General features: G+C 34.4%; 1 protein-coding gene across 1 annotated transcript; it reads right to left on the reverse strand.

Moving 5' to 3' along the window:
* Nucleotides 1-1,233: 1,233 nt before the first annotated feature.
* LOC128215377 (transcription intermediary factor 1-alpha-like) lies at nt 1,234-5,320 on the reverse strand. Its single transcript, XM_052922064.1, has 3 exons — nt 5,028-5,320; nt 2,383-2,829; nt 1,234-1,246 (listed from the first exon to the last, which is right to left on the reverse strand). The coding sequence occupies exons 1-3, from the start codon at nt 5,318-5,320 to the stop codon at nt 1,234-1,236; spliced, it is 753 nt and encodes a 250-aa protein (XP_052778024.1).
* Between the last annotated feature and the right edge of the window lie 13,417 nt (nt 5,321-18,737).

Consider the following 18,737-nt stretch of genomic DNA (forward strand, 5'->3'; position numbering starts at 1 on the left):
ATATATTCGAAATGCAACTTCGACTTAAAGTACAGGCAATAAACTTAATTTGAGGTGTTTCAAATCACTATAGAAAACCATTGGCTGGCAAAATTCCTTAATATCATACAGTTTTACTGTTCACCTCCGAAATGCCACCAACATTACCGATGACAAATAACTTGCTCCTTTGCGGACAGAAACAAGCTGAACATTGCATTGTTATTCCCTGTTTCCCCCATAGTTGTTTCATCTGGCCATAGAGTAGTTTCAGGCTATTGCCGCAGATCAACACTACCCCTCGGTCCCTTCAATGCATGCAGTGTTAAGGGAAATCGGAATACTGTTGAGGCCGATGTCAAGCTTTGGGATGGTTGTGATAACGATTACCTTTTAATGTGTTCCGACCATTGACATATCTTTCTATATTCCATATTTAGTTTCCTTTTCATATCCTGTATTTGTAGCTTTTCATATAATTTAGACACATTTAAGCTATAATAATGGTAGGCATTAACCTTGTTACAGACACCAATCGCCAGTTGTTCCCGAGAATCAAGGAACTGAATACCGATGCTAGGGTAGTTAACGGCCAACCCGTTACATAGAAGAGACACATGTCCGACGTCTGACCAGGCACACTGACTTGGTTTACAATGAAGCTGGTCTGCATGTCAACAAGCTTCATTTGCTTACTGTAACAGTCAGCTATCAGTAATCCGTTTCCTGACAGGTGGATCAGCATGAAGGTAATGATGTTAGTTATAATGCCGACTGGGATAAATACAACTGGACTTAACTGCCTTGTCTTGTTATGTCGACAGTGGCCGCGGTTTTGTGTACTTGAATCAAATCTAAGTGAAACATTTGTGAAGAATGTGAATCTTTTCATTGTGTTCACGAATTAGACTAACATGCTTTTTAAATACCATTTATATTTTCGATTTTTTTAAACAGAATGAAAAACATATACAAAATATTACTAAACCGAATCATATACAACAGTGATTATTAACTAAAATACACATCTAAAATGATGTTGATTTTTTTTTCTAAAAATAACACCTGATTAATAGATATAGCTAACTGGTTGTTCACTCAACATATTTGATTCGCCTATGTCTGTTTTCGAGAATGAGACTTTGCTCTTTCATAATTAATATTATTTTTTGAAAAATACCGTTGATTTTTTTTCCAATACGGTATCAAATGTATTTTAATCAACTGCCGATAGTCCGATGAATAAATAAATGTTCAGCGTACTTTCCTGTAAAATAGATACAACATGAAATTTTGCATCTAATCTTCTTCCTTATGCAATTTTGTAGCTGTTCTATAATCTTCCCATTAAGTCGATGATAAAAAGTCAAAATTATCCGGCGGATGAGTTTTGTTCATTTTGTAGTCCGTGAAAGTTTAATTTGCAAGTGCATTAAAACAAATCAGGATTACTGAATAAATAACATTTTTATCTAATTATGCTCATTGTCACTAGCAATTGAAATTACATCTGACAACATGTTATGAAAACGGGCGGTCAGTGTATACAAACATTCAGTGTTTTATACTTAAATAACGATGTTCATCTCATGATAGTTAACACAGCTCTGCATTGTAAAAAAGCCAGCAGCAGTAATACGAATAACAGTTGGCGGAGCCTAATAACAATGAAAAGCTCTGAGTATCATAATAACATTTTATATGAAATGAATACCAAACGATTGCCAACCATTTATGTTTTCGAAAATGAAAGTAAACAAAGTAACTATACTTTTATAGCCAAGTGTGTATAAGTTATGCATGTGCAACATACTTCTGACGCTCCATGGTGGTAGCATTAAACTTATCAACTTATAAGTTGTTGAGCAATATTCATTTTAATTCAGTCTGATGCAAGCGAAATATGAACTTGTCTTAAAATAAATGCATGACAACGTTTTGCATATGTTCTTTTATGTGGTTATAAGTCTAGTATTTGAAGTAGATTAACGAATATGTATTTTATGAAAGAAATACTATAATAATTGCTGTATTTTTCGAACAGTGCAAACAAGTATTTAATCTTGAATTCGTCAAATGATTTCTTTTCAAATTTTAAAAAGAAATGTTTCTGCGAAACAATAAATTCGTATACTTTACCTAGGCCTGAATGGATGTCACCAATTCCTCAAAGGATGGCACGTTTTCGATCTCGAGCTTTGAAATGTTTCTGCGAAACAATAAATTCGAATACTTTACCTAGGCCTGAATGGATGTCACCAATTCCTCAAAGGATGGCACGTTTTCGATCTCGAGCTTTGGAGTGTAGTTTATTTACTGTCATTTTTAATAAAAACGAACACTTTAAAAAAAAACCTTGGATTACATATTCGGGCCTGCAAGTTATTCACATATATCTTTTGCCTTCTCTGTATTTCTTGCATCACACTGGTTACTTCCTTTATCTTAATTTGACATTTTCTAAATCCAATGTTAGAATTGGTCTTCTTCTGATTGCCAGTAATCTGATTTAGCTTGTCAACCATGTCTTTGAGGTGTTTATTCATTTTAGCACATGTTTCCAATTCATCTGTCACACACTGCTCTAAGTCTTTCATCAAACTATCCAACTGTTGAACAGTCTTTTTCTCAATCTGGTCTAACATCATGTTTATCTCTTTACGGTGAGCCTTGATTTCAGAAATGATTTTCCCGTAAGAGTCCTTCAGTGAGATTTGTTTTTCCCCGGCTTTCATGAGCTGATCGAGCTTGCTCCTGATATTGTCAAATGCTGCTGGCAGCTGCTTAAATTCTGCTGTGTTCAGGAAGCCCCTCGCTAGGTCATCCAGGTGACTGAATTTGCTACATAACCTGTAATATATACGCATGTGAGTAATGAGCACAACAATGAAAACTCATTTATAATTTGTTCTTTTTTCAATAAAGGCTAGTAAAAGTTGTGTCTTAAGGTAAATTATGAAATGAGGGCTATGATAAAAGAGAGAGGGCCAAAATGGCTTTATATCGCTTACTTGACTAAAATGACCAACAGTTATGTTTTGAATAAAGAGATTGCTTGGTTGTCCATGTCATCATTGGTAACTTAGGTGGTCGCTGGTTGCTAAGAAAAAAAGTGGTCGATAAGAAAGTCATTGGTTGCTAAAGGAAATCTTTTGTCGGTCAATTTGTAAGTCATTTGATAGTTGAGGGAAATCAATAATTTTTTCTAGGGAAGTCAATATATTTTAGCTGGTTATTTTTAGGGACACTGGATTGCAAAAAAGTCGACTGTTAAAATTGAAACCAAAGATTGCTACGGAAGTCATTAGTTGATATGGATGTTAGTATTTGCTAAGGTATCACATGGATGCTTAGGAAAACATTGCTTGCTATGAAGGTCATTGGTAGCTAAGGAAGTAAGTGGTAGCTAAGGTAATATCGGCTGCTAAGTAATTGATGGTTGCTGCGAAGGTCAATTTTTTCACAATGTTTCATTGGTTGGACGAAAGACGAAAGTAGTTGATATGGTAATCATTGGTTTCTAAGAAATGCATTAATTGCTAAGGAAGTCAATACTTCCAAAGGAATTTGTTGCCATTGCTATAGGTATTTGGTAAAAAAAACATTGGATGCTTAGGAAGTCCTTGGATGCTAAGGAAGTTAGTATTTTCTAAGGAAGACTTGCTTTGCTAAGGATGTCATATGTTGAAAAAGAAGTAATTGAAATTCGATGAATGCAGTGCCATTAACACGTGTTTTATCTCCACACGTATTTCGGTTATTGTTTAAGTTTTTGGAGTAACACGAACGATTCATGAAACACATTAATATGGCGCTGCATTCCCGATTTCTCAAATAGGCCCTCATAATCGTTATATTATGTAAAATTATGAGTCATAATTTATTTTATCATAATATCTGCTCTTTGTCTCTACCTTGGAGGTGTCATTGGCTCTTTTTTCCTATTAAAGATCAAAAAAGAGCTGGAGCCACTGTCTCGCATTCGTTCTGTGGCAGCTTGAAGGTTATCGAAGTTACTGAGGTAGTCTTGGCGTTGTTATAAGGCCCACAAAACTGAAATCTCGCGTTCACTCTTAAATCATTAAAATGTGTATTCACCTACTGTATTCACATGTTATAATTGCTTATGCGATGCATGTACATAACTCGGACTTTAATGGTTTGATAGTTACGTAAGCCTTTTTAATCAGTGCAATGGGTATATGCATTAGCTTCGTAGCGCTTTCATAATTGGTATAATCTCAGAATACCAATTATCCTTTATTTTTTAATGCTTTGCGGTTATCTATAAAGATTTATGTGGTGTAGCAACGAGTGAAATATTTACTTTTAGATTTCATAAGGTGTTTTCAAACGGAATATATAATGATCTAACACAGAACTGAATAAGTTTTATTTTGGTTACCCGCTGCTAGAGTAATTAAAACTTCACTCGGGATCCGGTTCAGATTCGTCTTTTTAGAGACTTAAATATTTAACCAAACAAACTGAATAAACGTGAAAAATAAACAAAAAAGGTTGAGGTCTATAAAACAAAGTATTCTCATGTTATTGATCGGAAGCCATGTTTCTAGTAAAGGTCAATACAACGGTTAACTTAGAACTATTAAATCCATAACTTATAGGTGTCATCTATGGACCATGATCAATCTGCAAACATTATTGGCGCCGCCATATCGTGATACCTATGTTTCAACAATTTATTGCGGGCGACACAAATGAATTCTATAACTTTCTCGCATTCAGACTCTTTGACGATTGAGTTTAAATAAAGATTGCTATGTTATTTGTTTGCATAATTATTTTCAGATCAGTATTTTTTATCAAGAGCTGTTAAAGTAGCGTTGACCATTTAGATGTGTTGGAGTGATAAACAAATTACATCTAGGTAAGACCTTAACCTTAAAGTCTAGTAAACAAATGATACACACGGCACTTTCCCAAGAACATCTACTTAGAAACAAATGGCAAAAACAAAGCCGAATCTTTCTAGCTAGGGTTCGATTTTTTACTTCGGTAACAGTTACATTCTGATGATTAACTCTCACCTGTGGTCGAGGTTCACACAGACACTGCAACACAATTTCTGGTGGTCATCACAGTGGACATTTAGCTTGTCTCCGTGTTTGTCACATCTATCGATGGAGAATCCAGCCCACTTCTGAATGTCTCCACGTCCAAACACTGTATGCTTCTTGTAATAGCTCCCATGCCTTGTCACACAATTATCACATAGATAATTGTCACATTGTGGACAAAAGTGCTGGGCTTCAGTGTTTAAGTCATCTTCCTCACACTTGGAACAACTGTAGTCATGAATCAGATCAGATCCCTTAAACATTGATGAACCTCATCAAGGCCATGTTTTCTCATAGGTATAATTTTACTGTTAATTAAAACTGTAAATAGTGCTAAAACTATATTTAAGTCTTTACTGAAACATGAGCATAGACACCGCATCAAAATTCACATACTTCTGCTGAGACAAGATAAAACCTAGTAACTGATAGTTAAGTATTTGTCATACACTAGATCCCAGAATTGATAGTCTGTTATCTGTTTCAACCTTAACGCACCAACATAATACACTCGAAATAAGGATGTTTCCTTTTATTTTTTTAAGTAGAACAAGCAGATGTTGATATAACTTACTGAAACAAAAGTTGTATTCATTGCATTTTTTTTGCCCATAAGTTTAAGGCGTAAATTGAAATAACATATATATTACGGATTTTTATATTCCAAATAGCTTTGCGGTTTTGGGGTTATCAAATTGATGGAAACAAACATTTCAAAAAAACTCTCCGTTTCTGAATTTTACTGATAAAAGTATTTCATCATTCTTTCAATCAGTCATAGAGTTTGTGTTACAGAACTGACATAAACGAAAATCGGGCGTTCATTACCATATTTAAGTTATAGACATCCTTTTTGTTTTAACACTATCGTTTTATTTACAACAAAGTAATGGCTGTTGACGAATAAATGTAAAGCCATTTTAATAATCAAAGGGTAATTACTCAAGTGTTACTGAATTTATCTAGTAACACATTTCATTTTGTTTTGCGTTCAAAAATTATATGTAGATAAACATAATGATTTCAATGAGCAGCAACGTATATTTAAGCTGAACATAATAAATTAGGTTAGACAAACCAGTTTAAGAGCAAGGCCATTATTGTAACATACCCAGCATAAAACAGACACGCATGGGCAGCATAAGAAGCATTATGGAAAACGTGGATGGACAATATATGCATCGACAAAATATCTCTGCCGAACCTTTAGCCGGGTGTATTAAATAAACGACATTTTGTTGACTCAAAATTAGTAGCGGTCGTTACTACACTCACTATCTGAGTAATTGAAACACATGTTCTGATAAACGGTGTCCAGATTAACGGGGTTTAAAAGTAATGTATAACAAGTGCAAAGCGCAAGTTATTCACAATTTAAATCAAGAGAGTAGTGGATGTATGGTTACTGGTTGGCGCCATAAAGTAATTTACCATGCAATGCGTATAATGAAAAATCGACGTATGTTTTATGCACACGCTTCTTATTGCACGGTAATATATGTAGCCTCGTCATCTGATTAACACCGCTGTGGGAAAATTAATGGATACACGAAAACAAAGAAACACCCTTCGAAATTATACAGAATTATTGAGTATACACACCGCAATGCGACGATAATAAGGTTTTCATTTTCGCGATCAGAATCTTCCGGCAAACTATAGAGTAATGGATAGGCGAACAGCTTAACAAAGGTTACTGCATATACTTATTATGCTTTTCTTTCTTTTTATATAAAACTACAGAAAAAGTCCAAAAAACATTAAGTTAGACCTTGAGCTTTGACCTACTGTGTGGCTGTTTGTGCTACATTATCTCCAAATCCACAATGACCTCAACATATTTCAATGACCCCGCCAAAAAGTAATCTTATCAAACGTAATATAGTGTTTAGTTACATCTTCAAACTCTAAATTCAGACTTAAAGTACTTGAAGATTGTTAAATAGTTTCTTAAAGAAATGGCTATATGATGGAAAATTGTTCACATTCATTACCATTGGCATCATATGATACATGCTAGATGATGCTAAAAAAGTTCATCATTTGAAAGCTTTCTGGAAGGTTGCAACATGAAATAACAGAAAGTTGAAATAATTTCACGCACTGATTCCTCACAACCATCTTTGACAGAATCAAACCTCTCTCCTTTCGGGAAATGGCCATCATCAAATTCTTCTGAGTAAACAATACATTTACGCTTCGTTTTCTTGTCATTTTTTTGTTCTTAAGCACAAATACATATTATCCAATTAAACTGTTACTTCAATCAACTCATGTTTAAAAACATATCATATTTATCACAAACCTCTACAATTTGTAATAGTGCACCCTATTAAAACAACAGTTGTGTTACCTATACATGTGACATTAAATCTCTAAAGGGAAAGCAGAGACTTATGATCACAACACATTCCATTGCTGGTGGACATGTCTGTGAAATTTCATTAAACTTTAAATATAAATGAATGATCTAAAGCTGCGACGCTTATAATATTTGGTGGCATGACGGACAAGGCAAATATTAAATACCTTCCGTTGGGACTTAGTTGATCACTTATACAAGAACAGATTAACGTACGGCCATAAAACTTTAATTGTAAATTGGACTTGACCAACACATTACCTACGGGTTCAGTTAGATAAGTCCAAGGTCACAGTTAAATACGTTTTGAAATAGTTTGTCTTCACATTTATTAAAGAACTGTGAACAAGGATCTAGTAGTAGATTGCCTTTGAAGAGAAAGTGGCTCCTAGTTTTTGGAACAGTGCGTCAACCGTCAGAGCCGATGTACACTTTGGACAGCTTTATCAACACAATAGACAGACAACCATATGAACTTTTACTGAAAATCAAGAGATATCTTTTCCTATTCCTATTCCTTTAGGAGTCAGTAGGACAAACGTCAAGCATAACATGTGTGAACAATTTGTTTACAAAACATCAGCAAAAAAGTTAGATGTTTAAGCATGTAATACTGTGAAAAATGGATTGCGCGTCATTAATATATGTATGCTTATCACATGAACTTTTTTTTATTATTCAATTACAATTTTAAAGTGAATAGCTCATGTTTTTGGACCAAAAATAGTTTTCCCGGTAAGGCATCTGAAAACATTGCTTTTATCATTATTTTACTCTATGACATCGAAATTGCAGAAAACAATATACCTATAGCATAAAAAAGTATTCGGGTTTTAGTGGGTCTCGAACCCACGCCTGTAAAGTCAAGAAAAAAAATGAAAACAGCCGGCTTGTCCACACGGCCACCCACAAATATGGTGGTTGATATGTTGACCTGTTAAGGATACATTGATAACATCACGTGATAATGTCAATCAATTAATCACGCAACATCTCAGCGTTATTAACGCCGATAGAATTGTAGTCTTCAAAGACATTTCAACATTTGCTGAAGGGTTCCAGCTTTTGGTAGTTTTGTTTTAACACTTCTTATGATTTGCCTCACTTTATTTCGTAATAAAAAGGAGCATATTACAAACCATGAGCGAGTTACTTTAAGGCGCTAGCCACTTACTATCTATGTATTATTCTATACATGTGTTTATAAACTTATTTGAGTTCTGAGTTCTGTTCCGTGGTACGTTCCGTAATTCAGTCATGGGTACAGTTCGTGGTACGTCCCTGGTACGTTGAAAAGTACATTCCGAGGTACATTCCTGAGTTTTTTTTGGGTTAAATTCCGGGATACATTCCGGCATACGATTTGGGATTCATTCCTGAAAATATGCTGGGGAGTATTACGTATAACGTTGCAGGGTACGTTTTCGAAGTACTTTCCGGAGTACATTCCCGGGTAAATTCTGGGCACATTTCCGGGGTACGTTCTGGTGTACTTTCCAAAGTACGGACTTTTTAAATCGATATCAATATCAGTTGCAAAGATACTATTTTCTTTACCCAAACTTGTAAAATAACCAGCGTTGGATTATGTTCATTATATAGTTATATAACTTATCACAACAATAAGAGTGACGTGGATGAAAGATCATCGTTCCCGAATATTTTCTCGTTCTTGAATATATGCCTCTCCTCGATGAATGGCTCTTTGTGGAACAGGGGAAATAAAACCCGTAAAGACATTTGCGAAGTCATCGCAAGATTTATTCAACTTCAGCTAAGTAGACTGTGTATAACGACTTTAAATGGTATTGAAGGGTGTTAACGTATTTTACTTTTGAACACATATTGACAAGCCGATGTTTGACTCAGAGAACACAGGTTTGACATCCCGCATCGTCAGTAAACATACTAATCCTTTTCCAGCAAAAGTTAAATGGGAGTGTGACGATGTCATACAGTGGTGCACGTAAAAAGCAGGGTAGCTCTAACCATGATATCGTTCTGTCTGTGCACTTGCCTCTGAATCATAAACGACTACCACTCTGATCCACTGCAGGGGAAATACAACCGTTAAAACATACGCTAATTCTTTGCAAGAGTCAATCGTCTTGAGTAGGTGGTTCCCGGCTTAGTGAAATTATCATAGTGCGGAAGTGGGTAACACGATCGTGTAGGCGATTATGAGGCATATCGACAAGAAGTCCCTTTTACTCACCAAGTTATAGTTAAATTCTGTACCGATTTAAAATGAGAACATAAAGCAGTAGCTTGGGAGAACATACTTTAAGATGTTCGGCTTACTAATAGTATAAATTATTGCTTTTATCGTTATCTTTCTATAACTAAATGAGATACAACAATATGTAATACATCAAGTTTTGAATAACATCCTGAACATGTTTCATTACTTTACATAACATTTGATTGAAAATAACTGGTATGAGATCCACCTCTACAACAATTGGATTAATTATAATTCTGAATTGAACAACATTCATATAAACTTCAATTCTAAATGCAGACATTTCATCATCAAGTTAACCATAATATTGTATATTTTAGTAAATTTATTTGGTCCAAAAAGAAACTTATGTATGTACATGTCTGCAAACAGTAACTCTACTAGTTTTCTGCAAACATCTCGACCGTTTTTGTGTATGTAATGAGAGACTTATGTAGAACCAGGTACATAACATAATATTCTTTCAGGTGAGAAACCGTAATCTGTACTCCTCAGAATGAGAAACTCAAAATTGATACGGCATACTAGCTGGGCAGTTAAGACTTCGTTGTAAATTTAATCTGTTACTGGCAGGTCAGTGAAGCCTACCTTCTAAATTTGAAACTGTTACTGGTTGGTCAGTAAACCCAGAGTTGTGCATTTAAAGTTGTAAATGGCTGGTCAGTGAAGCATGCGTTGGGGATTTGAATTTGTTACTGGCTGGTCAGAGAAACATGCGTTATGAATTTGACGTTGCTTCTGGCTGGGATGTTTTCACTTGCTAGCCAGTAAAGCCTGCGCTTGAAATATAAAACTGTTAGTGGCTAGTCATTGACGTATGCGTTGTAAATTTAAAGCTGTAACTGGTGGGCAGTGAAAGATGCGTGGTAAATTTCAATTGCTTTTTTTTACAAAATATAAACAGAAATATTGAAAGTGGAATTATGTTTCAGTTTTTGTTCGATTACCAGCCATCGTGCATACTTTGAGCAGGAATGTCTTAATAAGTATGAACTTAGCATTGTGGTTTGTTAGTCAAGTTTACAATCACTCATCTTCCTGTTTTGTGATTGTTCAGACCATCTGGGCAGATATGCATGAATAGCAGCAGCAAAAAGTGGCAATTCCTTAAATACGTTGAAAACATTTCAACGCCACTTAATTGCTTGGTGTTAATCGGTGGCAAACGTTCGAGAATATGTTGTAAAACTATTTTAATATTGTACCGTGTTGGCAACTATGCCATTGTTTTTAGGGTTAATCTGTCACATCATAAGTGAAAATCTCTTGAAAATCCCTCAAAAGGAACTCAGATTTACAGAATTCTATCGTTTTCAGTCTTTAGGAACTTAACAGTTGCTCCACTGTACAGTTAAAATTGGGTTTATGGGTGGGTGTGCGGGCGGGTGTGTCGGTGGGGTGGTGTGGGTGTGTCGGTGGGGTGGGGTAGGGTAGGGTAGGGTAGGGTAGGGTAGGGTAGGTAGAAAAGAAATCTAAAAATGTCCAATACGAAATAGCAATGTTATCTGAAATATTACTACGAAAACTACAGTGATGAGGCCAGTAGTCAAATATTCAAAATATAAACCCTGTATACGTTTATAGACTAAATAAAACTAATCAGGATGAAATATTAAATGTGTTATAAGCAAATTTAAATCCTGCACTATTACAGATTGACTGTTTTGACTTTTTTATTTTTTGTCTGGAAATGAGCCAGTTATTTCGTTAATGTCTGGAAACTAGTGACATAAGACTGCTGACAAAACATCAGATCGCAGGTTTAACTATTTACATGCGATAATCGATGTTTTATGGCTAAATGTGATATTAACGCTCTAAGAAAAAATGATTTTCGTCTGTTTTCAAAATCATTTCAATATTTGCTTTTGTGTTTATCTGATATGAACGAATTGAATGTATTAATGCCAAATTAAGCTAATTTTTAAAAATATAAAATTAAAGTCAAAATTGTCAATCTGTGTGAGTGAAGCTTTAAAGACAAATATATAACAGCTAATAATAATTTACAAAAATGCCTTTTTACTTTATCACCTTGAGCGAATATCATTAAATTAGCATGTGCTCAAACTGTGCTTTTTCAAAACGGTCCTCCGCATTTGTAAATTTTATGCACACAAAAGGTGTCGAATATCACTGACGCACGATTTGCTATACACTATTGGATGCTAGATGAAATGTGAAAACACCTCCTGTACATTGAGTTTCATTTTCCTCAAGACGTTATATCATTAACGCCAAACAAACATAGTGTTGTGGTTGCCGGTTTTTTTTGTAAAGTTATTCTATTGTTTAAATCGTTGTTTTGTTTAAATACATTCGAACTTTAAATGTGCCAAGATATCGATGCAATTAAAGTAAACTTTATAAAACTAATTAAACAAAACGTCGGCCGGGAAACTAAAACTACAAATTAATTTTGGTTGACCTAAATTGTAAATGGAAATAACAGGGAAAACAGTATAAAAACTACCCTTTGGTGTTGCCACTACACCGATTTAGACCATTCATAAGCGGATCCATTGTTTCATATAATAAGGGCGTATGGAATGAGATTTGCTAAATTTCATGAGATTATAGTACATTTATGCAATGCGATGCAATTCGTCGGAGCCCACGCTTTATCATTACGATTACTACACAGACTAAATGGTCAATGAAGTATAACGTGATGAATAGCCTGGGTAGAGATGATGGAGGCGTGGGAAATTTCATTATGATGGTATCGGATTTCCAGGTTATCCATGTAGTTTTAACTACTATTATTGAGAAATTGGGTGCGTGACGGTAGCTATCTCCTTCGCCAAAACCTGCCAGTGCGCTTGAAATTGGATATAATTACATCTCATCATCTAACTCTTCTCATAATAAAATACAAAGGCAAAATGACGGGTCTGTACCGCAATTCGAAATATGCTGTGTTAATTCTGTATGTCACTTTATTCTCCAAAATTTCAATCGAGGGCGCAAAACACATCATTAGAAACAATGGCAATGACTGTGAAGTGAACGGATGCATATGCTACGGATATTACATGGAGTGCGAAGATGGAATTCCTGTGAATATTCCAAGTGGAATAACTAGTGTTAAATTAACAGATCTTAATTGCAATATATGTTTGTCTCCTGAAGCCTTTAAAAACCAAACATGGGGGAACATACTGACTTTAGATATATCGTGGCAAAAACCACTCTCGAAACATGTGTCTATCTCAAACGACACATTTAAAATGATGAACAGCTTACAATCCCTTGGAATACATGCTTGTGGTTGTCCCATAACTCAGTTGGAATACGGAGCGTTCAATGGATTGGATAGTATTGTTGAATTAAATGTTTCTAACAATGAACGATTTTCATTCGATGTTTTTAGTATGATACTCATTTCGAAAACGGCATTCCCAAATTTGAAAACACTGTTAATGAATGACTTTTCGATTCCAGATTACTACCACATTCAAATTAATTTAAATGACAGTGTTTTAACCGCACTTGGTCAGCGTAATTTGACCTGTTTAGAAGCAAACGGCAATTTTATACATCGTTTCGACGCGGACCCATCCAACATTATATTCAATAACCTTGAAAATATATCGCTGCAAACAGTCAAAGTACATCAACTGAATGGTGGAGACTGGACAAGGGATATTACTTATAGGTCACTACGAACTGTTGATTTTTCAGAAGGCCGTTTTCCGATGTTTATAAACAGTGTGAAAAATGCTGAATGTACACGAGCGTTTGGAAAGGAAAATTGCACAGTTCAGGGTAGAGACTTTGTCTTGGTATTAAAACGATTGCGGCATGTGGACACACTCATAGCAAACAATATATATGACAGACCGAATTTAAGCCTACCTTTTAATTTTACTTTATCCATTCCATCGGAAAACTTTACCTTTTCTCTTAAAACACTATCCTTCCAGAGGAACAGTTTAAAAAGGATTTTGTTTGAAATTGAAACAAACATTACATTCGAGTTAGAAAATTTGGATTTACAATTTAATGAAATGGTATATTTCGGTCTTCCATATGTATGGGGTCATAAGCTTTCTACTCTTTTACTTGCGCACAATAATCTGCATAGTATGCTTCAAAGCCATCCGGATCAGTTTACTGAAATGTTTAAATATATGTGCAATCTACAAGTGGTGGATATTTCATCCAATCAGCTACCGTACGTTCCAAAGGCAATGTTTAAAAACAACAAGCATCTACAAGAGATTTACCTAAGTGATAATAATTTGATGCAGTTTTACCAAACAGGTGTGATTCCTTACAGAGTTATTGATTTAGCCAAGAATTATATTGACGCGTTCAACGATAAGAGCATTCGGTGGTTTGAGGAAATCAACCATTTAAGTAATGGATCCTTGCAATTACACATTGATTCGAACCCTTTACAATGCAGATGTAACAGTCGGACGTTCATCCACTGGCTGCTGTCTTCAGAATTTGTTTTTCATCAGAACTTAGTTTGTCAGTTAGACGGTGTACAATCCAAAATAAACAAAACTACTTTTGCAAAGCTGCAACGCGACTGCAACATTTATATCAAATATATATACATATCCAGCATAACATTTGTTTCTTTATGTGTAGTTTTTATGTGTACTAAATTTGGAAAGCAAATGTTAAACAGACACAAAATTAAAAAGAAAGCTGGAAGTGTCCTTACACAGCTCAAGAACGGTTGTTTCAAACTTCGATTTTTGTCGTTTCTTATCTACAGCGACAATGATTCAGAGATAGTGCTGGAGTACCTATGGCCTTTATTAACGGATGCCTTTAAATTGAATGTAGGAGATGTTGAAGGCGAAAATATGAAATTTGTCGGCATTGGTGATAGAGACTTTCGTCCTGGATACGGCATAATGGATGAAGTGAATAAATGTTTTAATGACACAGCGGTCATTTTGGCGGTTGTGTCAAATGGCTTCTGTGAAAGCGTATTTTGTAGAAATGAGCTCGAGTATGCGATTATATTGAACAAGCCTGTCATATTGCTCTTTGTTGAGAAAATTCAGGAAGAGTCCATGCCTGCTTGCGTTCGACAACTTTTCAACAGAAATGTTCGAGTGAAGATTGAAATGAAAGATGCCGGAATAAAAGTTACGCCTCACGTGGATGACATGTGCTCTGCCATTTTCAGTTTAGCATATTGATACGTAGGTTAGACTCACCTTGTTGGCAAAGAACGATAAGAACAGCATCAAAACTTTTAAAGCTAAAATATATCCAACAATATTTCAAATAACGCCTGTTTTATATATTTGATAAAACACAGTTTTACGAGGAGAATGCTCGAATGTTATATCTTATTAAAATAAAAGTGTGTATTATATTACAAATTTATAATCGTATTCTTCTGATTAAATATGTAATCTCTTTTGGAGTTGATAAAATAAAGCCTTAATGTATTATTGCATGAACAGCTCAATTGTAAATATATTTTAAGTAGTAGTAGTATTAGTATTAGTATTAGTAGTTGTAGTAGTATTAGTAGTAGTAGTAGTAGTAGTAGTAGTAGTAGTAGTAGGGCTTTTCTCGGTAATTTCCATTGTGTTTTGATATGAATTTTATATGTCCGAGTTAATACCTAATACGTATAAGTATAACCCAATACATTTCAAAAGTGTCCGTTAAGCGTGTCATAGATTTGATAGGGTTAAAGATAGAAGGTGTATGGATGCTTCAATGTCTCGGGTCGTTATGCTTAACATTACGTCACGGATCAGCTCAGCCAAATATTAACTTCTTACTGTCATGAACTTGACACTTCAACAGAAATATAATAGGACAATTTTGAGTAATCACTGTCAATGGAAAAATTATTAATTTTCATGGGTATATTTTCTACCTAGGGCAAGTTTGTTAAACTTAAATAAATGAAAAGGGAATATATTGCTTAAAACCCCCCTAAGATTTGCTCTTTACGGTACACTGAGTGTTTGTCGTCTGCTTTAAACGATCTGAAGTTTAACTTCCTTTTTAGTTTTTAATATATGTAATTTGATGTTTAGACAGAAAATAATAAGGTGTAGAATGTAAGTTGATTCAGGTGTGTAAATATAATGTGAAGACAAATTTATTTGTATGAAGTACAAAAGATACATCATATTTTGCATTAAAGTTACTCGCTCATGGTTTGTAAAATGCACATTTTAATAACGGAATAAGGTGTGACAAAAGGTGGCAATGAGTATTAAAACAAACATACCAAAAGCTGGAACTTTAAGCATATATGTTGAACTTCTTCTCAAATATCGTCTTCGAAGACAACAATTTTCATAAGCGTTAGTAACGCAATTGAAACTTAATAACTGCTGTGGTGTTGCATGATTGGTTGATTGACGTTATCACGTGATCATTTAAAGGTCAATATATCAACCACTATGTTAAGATCCGGTGGCCGTGTTGACTAGCAGGTTGTTTGTATACTTTTTCTTGACTTTATCGGCGTGAGTTCGAACCCCACTTAAACCAAACTATTTTTTTATGCTACAACTGTACTTCTGTCTGCAAATTCGATATCATAGAGTATAATAATGAGAAAATAAGTGTTTTCAGATGCATTACCGGGAAAACTAAGTTTTGGTCCAAAACATGGGCGAGTCACATTAAACTTATCTGCCGATCTTTTTTACATACTTATAGCGTGATCCCTAATGTTAAATATAGGATATATTTATACACTTGACAAAACTTACAGCACTTTATTTTCTTGGTGTTTGGTATAAAAATTGAGATACTGTTTTTTATTGTTTATGTTCTCGCATTTCGTCATTATAATGTGAATCCCATTATACGGGTCACATTCTTGTCTCTGTACACAAAGCGAGTCATTTGGCGGTGATGTTTTCTTCAACAAAACATAGTTGATATTTTTATTTTTTTTAAAGTTAGAATCGAATTTGATTGCACGTGATCTAACGGAAAATGTAGTTTGTCTCTGATCACGAGTAAAATAAAATATGATATTTTATAAAAAAGTTTCTTTTATGCTTTTATCGGTGTTTTATTAGTGTTTTGATTTAGTGACTTAATTATCCTCTTTTTTTTGAAAAGGCTGTTTTGAAACCGTTACTTATGGGACGTCCCTCACGCAAAATCATAACTGATGACGTAGATGTCAATTTTATATTTACGGTTTGTTGAGATATTCTTATATTCGTTTTTTTATTATTCGCTTGTTTAGTGCAAATATTTTATGGATAATAATCAATGAAGTTTTGTAAGTGCATCTTTGTTCCAAAAATAACGTAAACTCTTTGATATATTAAACGGGGCATGAATACATAACCAAATTAACACGTCGCCATTTATTGAATAAAAATTTGAAAGGTCGAACATGGTAGCCAAACTTTTGCGGGTAACCATTTGAACTAATACAATTTTCTTAGTTTTAGAATGTGTTTATTATTCATGAGTGTTTAGTCATCTTACTAATTACGCTTGAAGTTTAGTCGTTTTCAAGTAGAGAGAGCAGACACACTAGATTGTTAACAACTTGTAAAGCGTTGGTGGGGTAGAAAAATATCAGTTAATCTGTAATTTGTTGTGTGAATTTTCCGAGTTTGTATTACGTATTATAACGACAAATAGTTCAAAATGCATTTGAACGATGATATAACATTATGTTCGCACAGTTGCATTCGTCATTTGTTTGTCATGCGTGTCATGTGTTTCAATGATTACATACCCAATTTGGACCACAAAAATTAAAAACAAAATCAAACGTTTGTGTTTTTAAGAAATGTATTCAAACAGATTTACGTGATGCAAATTAAATCCAAGACAAATTAAGACAAAGTATGAGCCTTAATCGTTTTTTTTATACAAAATGGTCAATGTAATAATAGAGAATATGTAAAATCCCACGTAAAGATATTTAAGACTCATATACATATGTAAACTAACGTTAAGTATGATCATATATTGATCCTTTGAATATCAATATGAAAACTTCTTAATAACAAGAACTTATTCAACACTGGGAAATGCTAGTGGTGAATGCTGTTGAGACGCACGTGAATATGACATATCCATGACATAAACACACGGTGAATACTTACTTTCCTCCTAGAGGGACAAAACATTGAAACATGGTGCAAGGGATCATGTAAGTAAGTCACATGACTCATGAAGGGATACACCATGGAAGCGTGGCACGTGGGAGGATGACGATTGGGAATATGTTGCTCAGCAACATGATGCATGGTCGCGTGATGCACGAGCACAAGGCATGTTGTAAACTGGCTTTTATTTATTGATATTTTCCTACATGTAGATCCATTTAGATATTGAGGGAATCATCTATTTGCCAAGCTTGAGATATTTCTATTAGGTAACAAGTAATTATCTATTTGCATGTTTGTTTTAAGAGAAGAAGTCTAACAAATTAGATTTTCATAACTATGCAATTTACTTTTATTTATACACCAAATAAAGCGTTGTAAAGTTTAAAATAAGAGTAAGTTTTCTAACACTCTAACGATTAATAGAGCACGGTTAAAAATTAAAATGCATAGAAAATCTATTTAAGAAGGTCTCATTTCAAACGGCTCTAAACTGTCAGCCATGGTTGCACAGTCACAACTCCAAAGCAGCCACTCTTTACGAAGCATACTGCTTGAACCATATCAATTTCATCGAATCTCGTGTTGTTTTAGAATGTTTGTGTTCTGTTGGATTATTCTCTCTGTGACGAATTGAAAGGTCATCTTAAAAGATAAGAAGATTACTACAATTGGCGAAATGTTGCTTTTTGAGTTTTAAATATTCCCTTTTATTGCATACTAGCTGTAGCACATAAACTCAGTAACAATAATTGATAATGTAAATGGTAATATGAATAAATAAAAAATCATTCATATATTCAAATTAATGAGATTTGACATATTAAAAATTTTTAAATGCAAATAACAGTTCGAAATAAATCTTAGATTCCCAACTCATGGAAAATTCGAAAGTAACTGCAAGTTGGAGCCTAGACAATCTGAAAAGCCAAACTTTGCATATTATTCTGCCTTGATTTTACTAGAAGTCTTTCCAGGGGGTTTCAAACACTAGCGGA

The sequence above is a fragment of the Mya arenaria genome, chromosome 13 (genome assembly GCF_026914265.1).
Source record: "Mya arenaria isolate MELC-2E11 chromosome 13, ASM2691426v1".
NCBI classification, from domain to species: Eukaryota; Metazoa; Mollusca; class Bivalvia; order Myida; family Myidae; genus Mya; species Mya arenaria.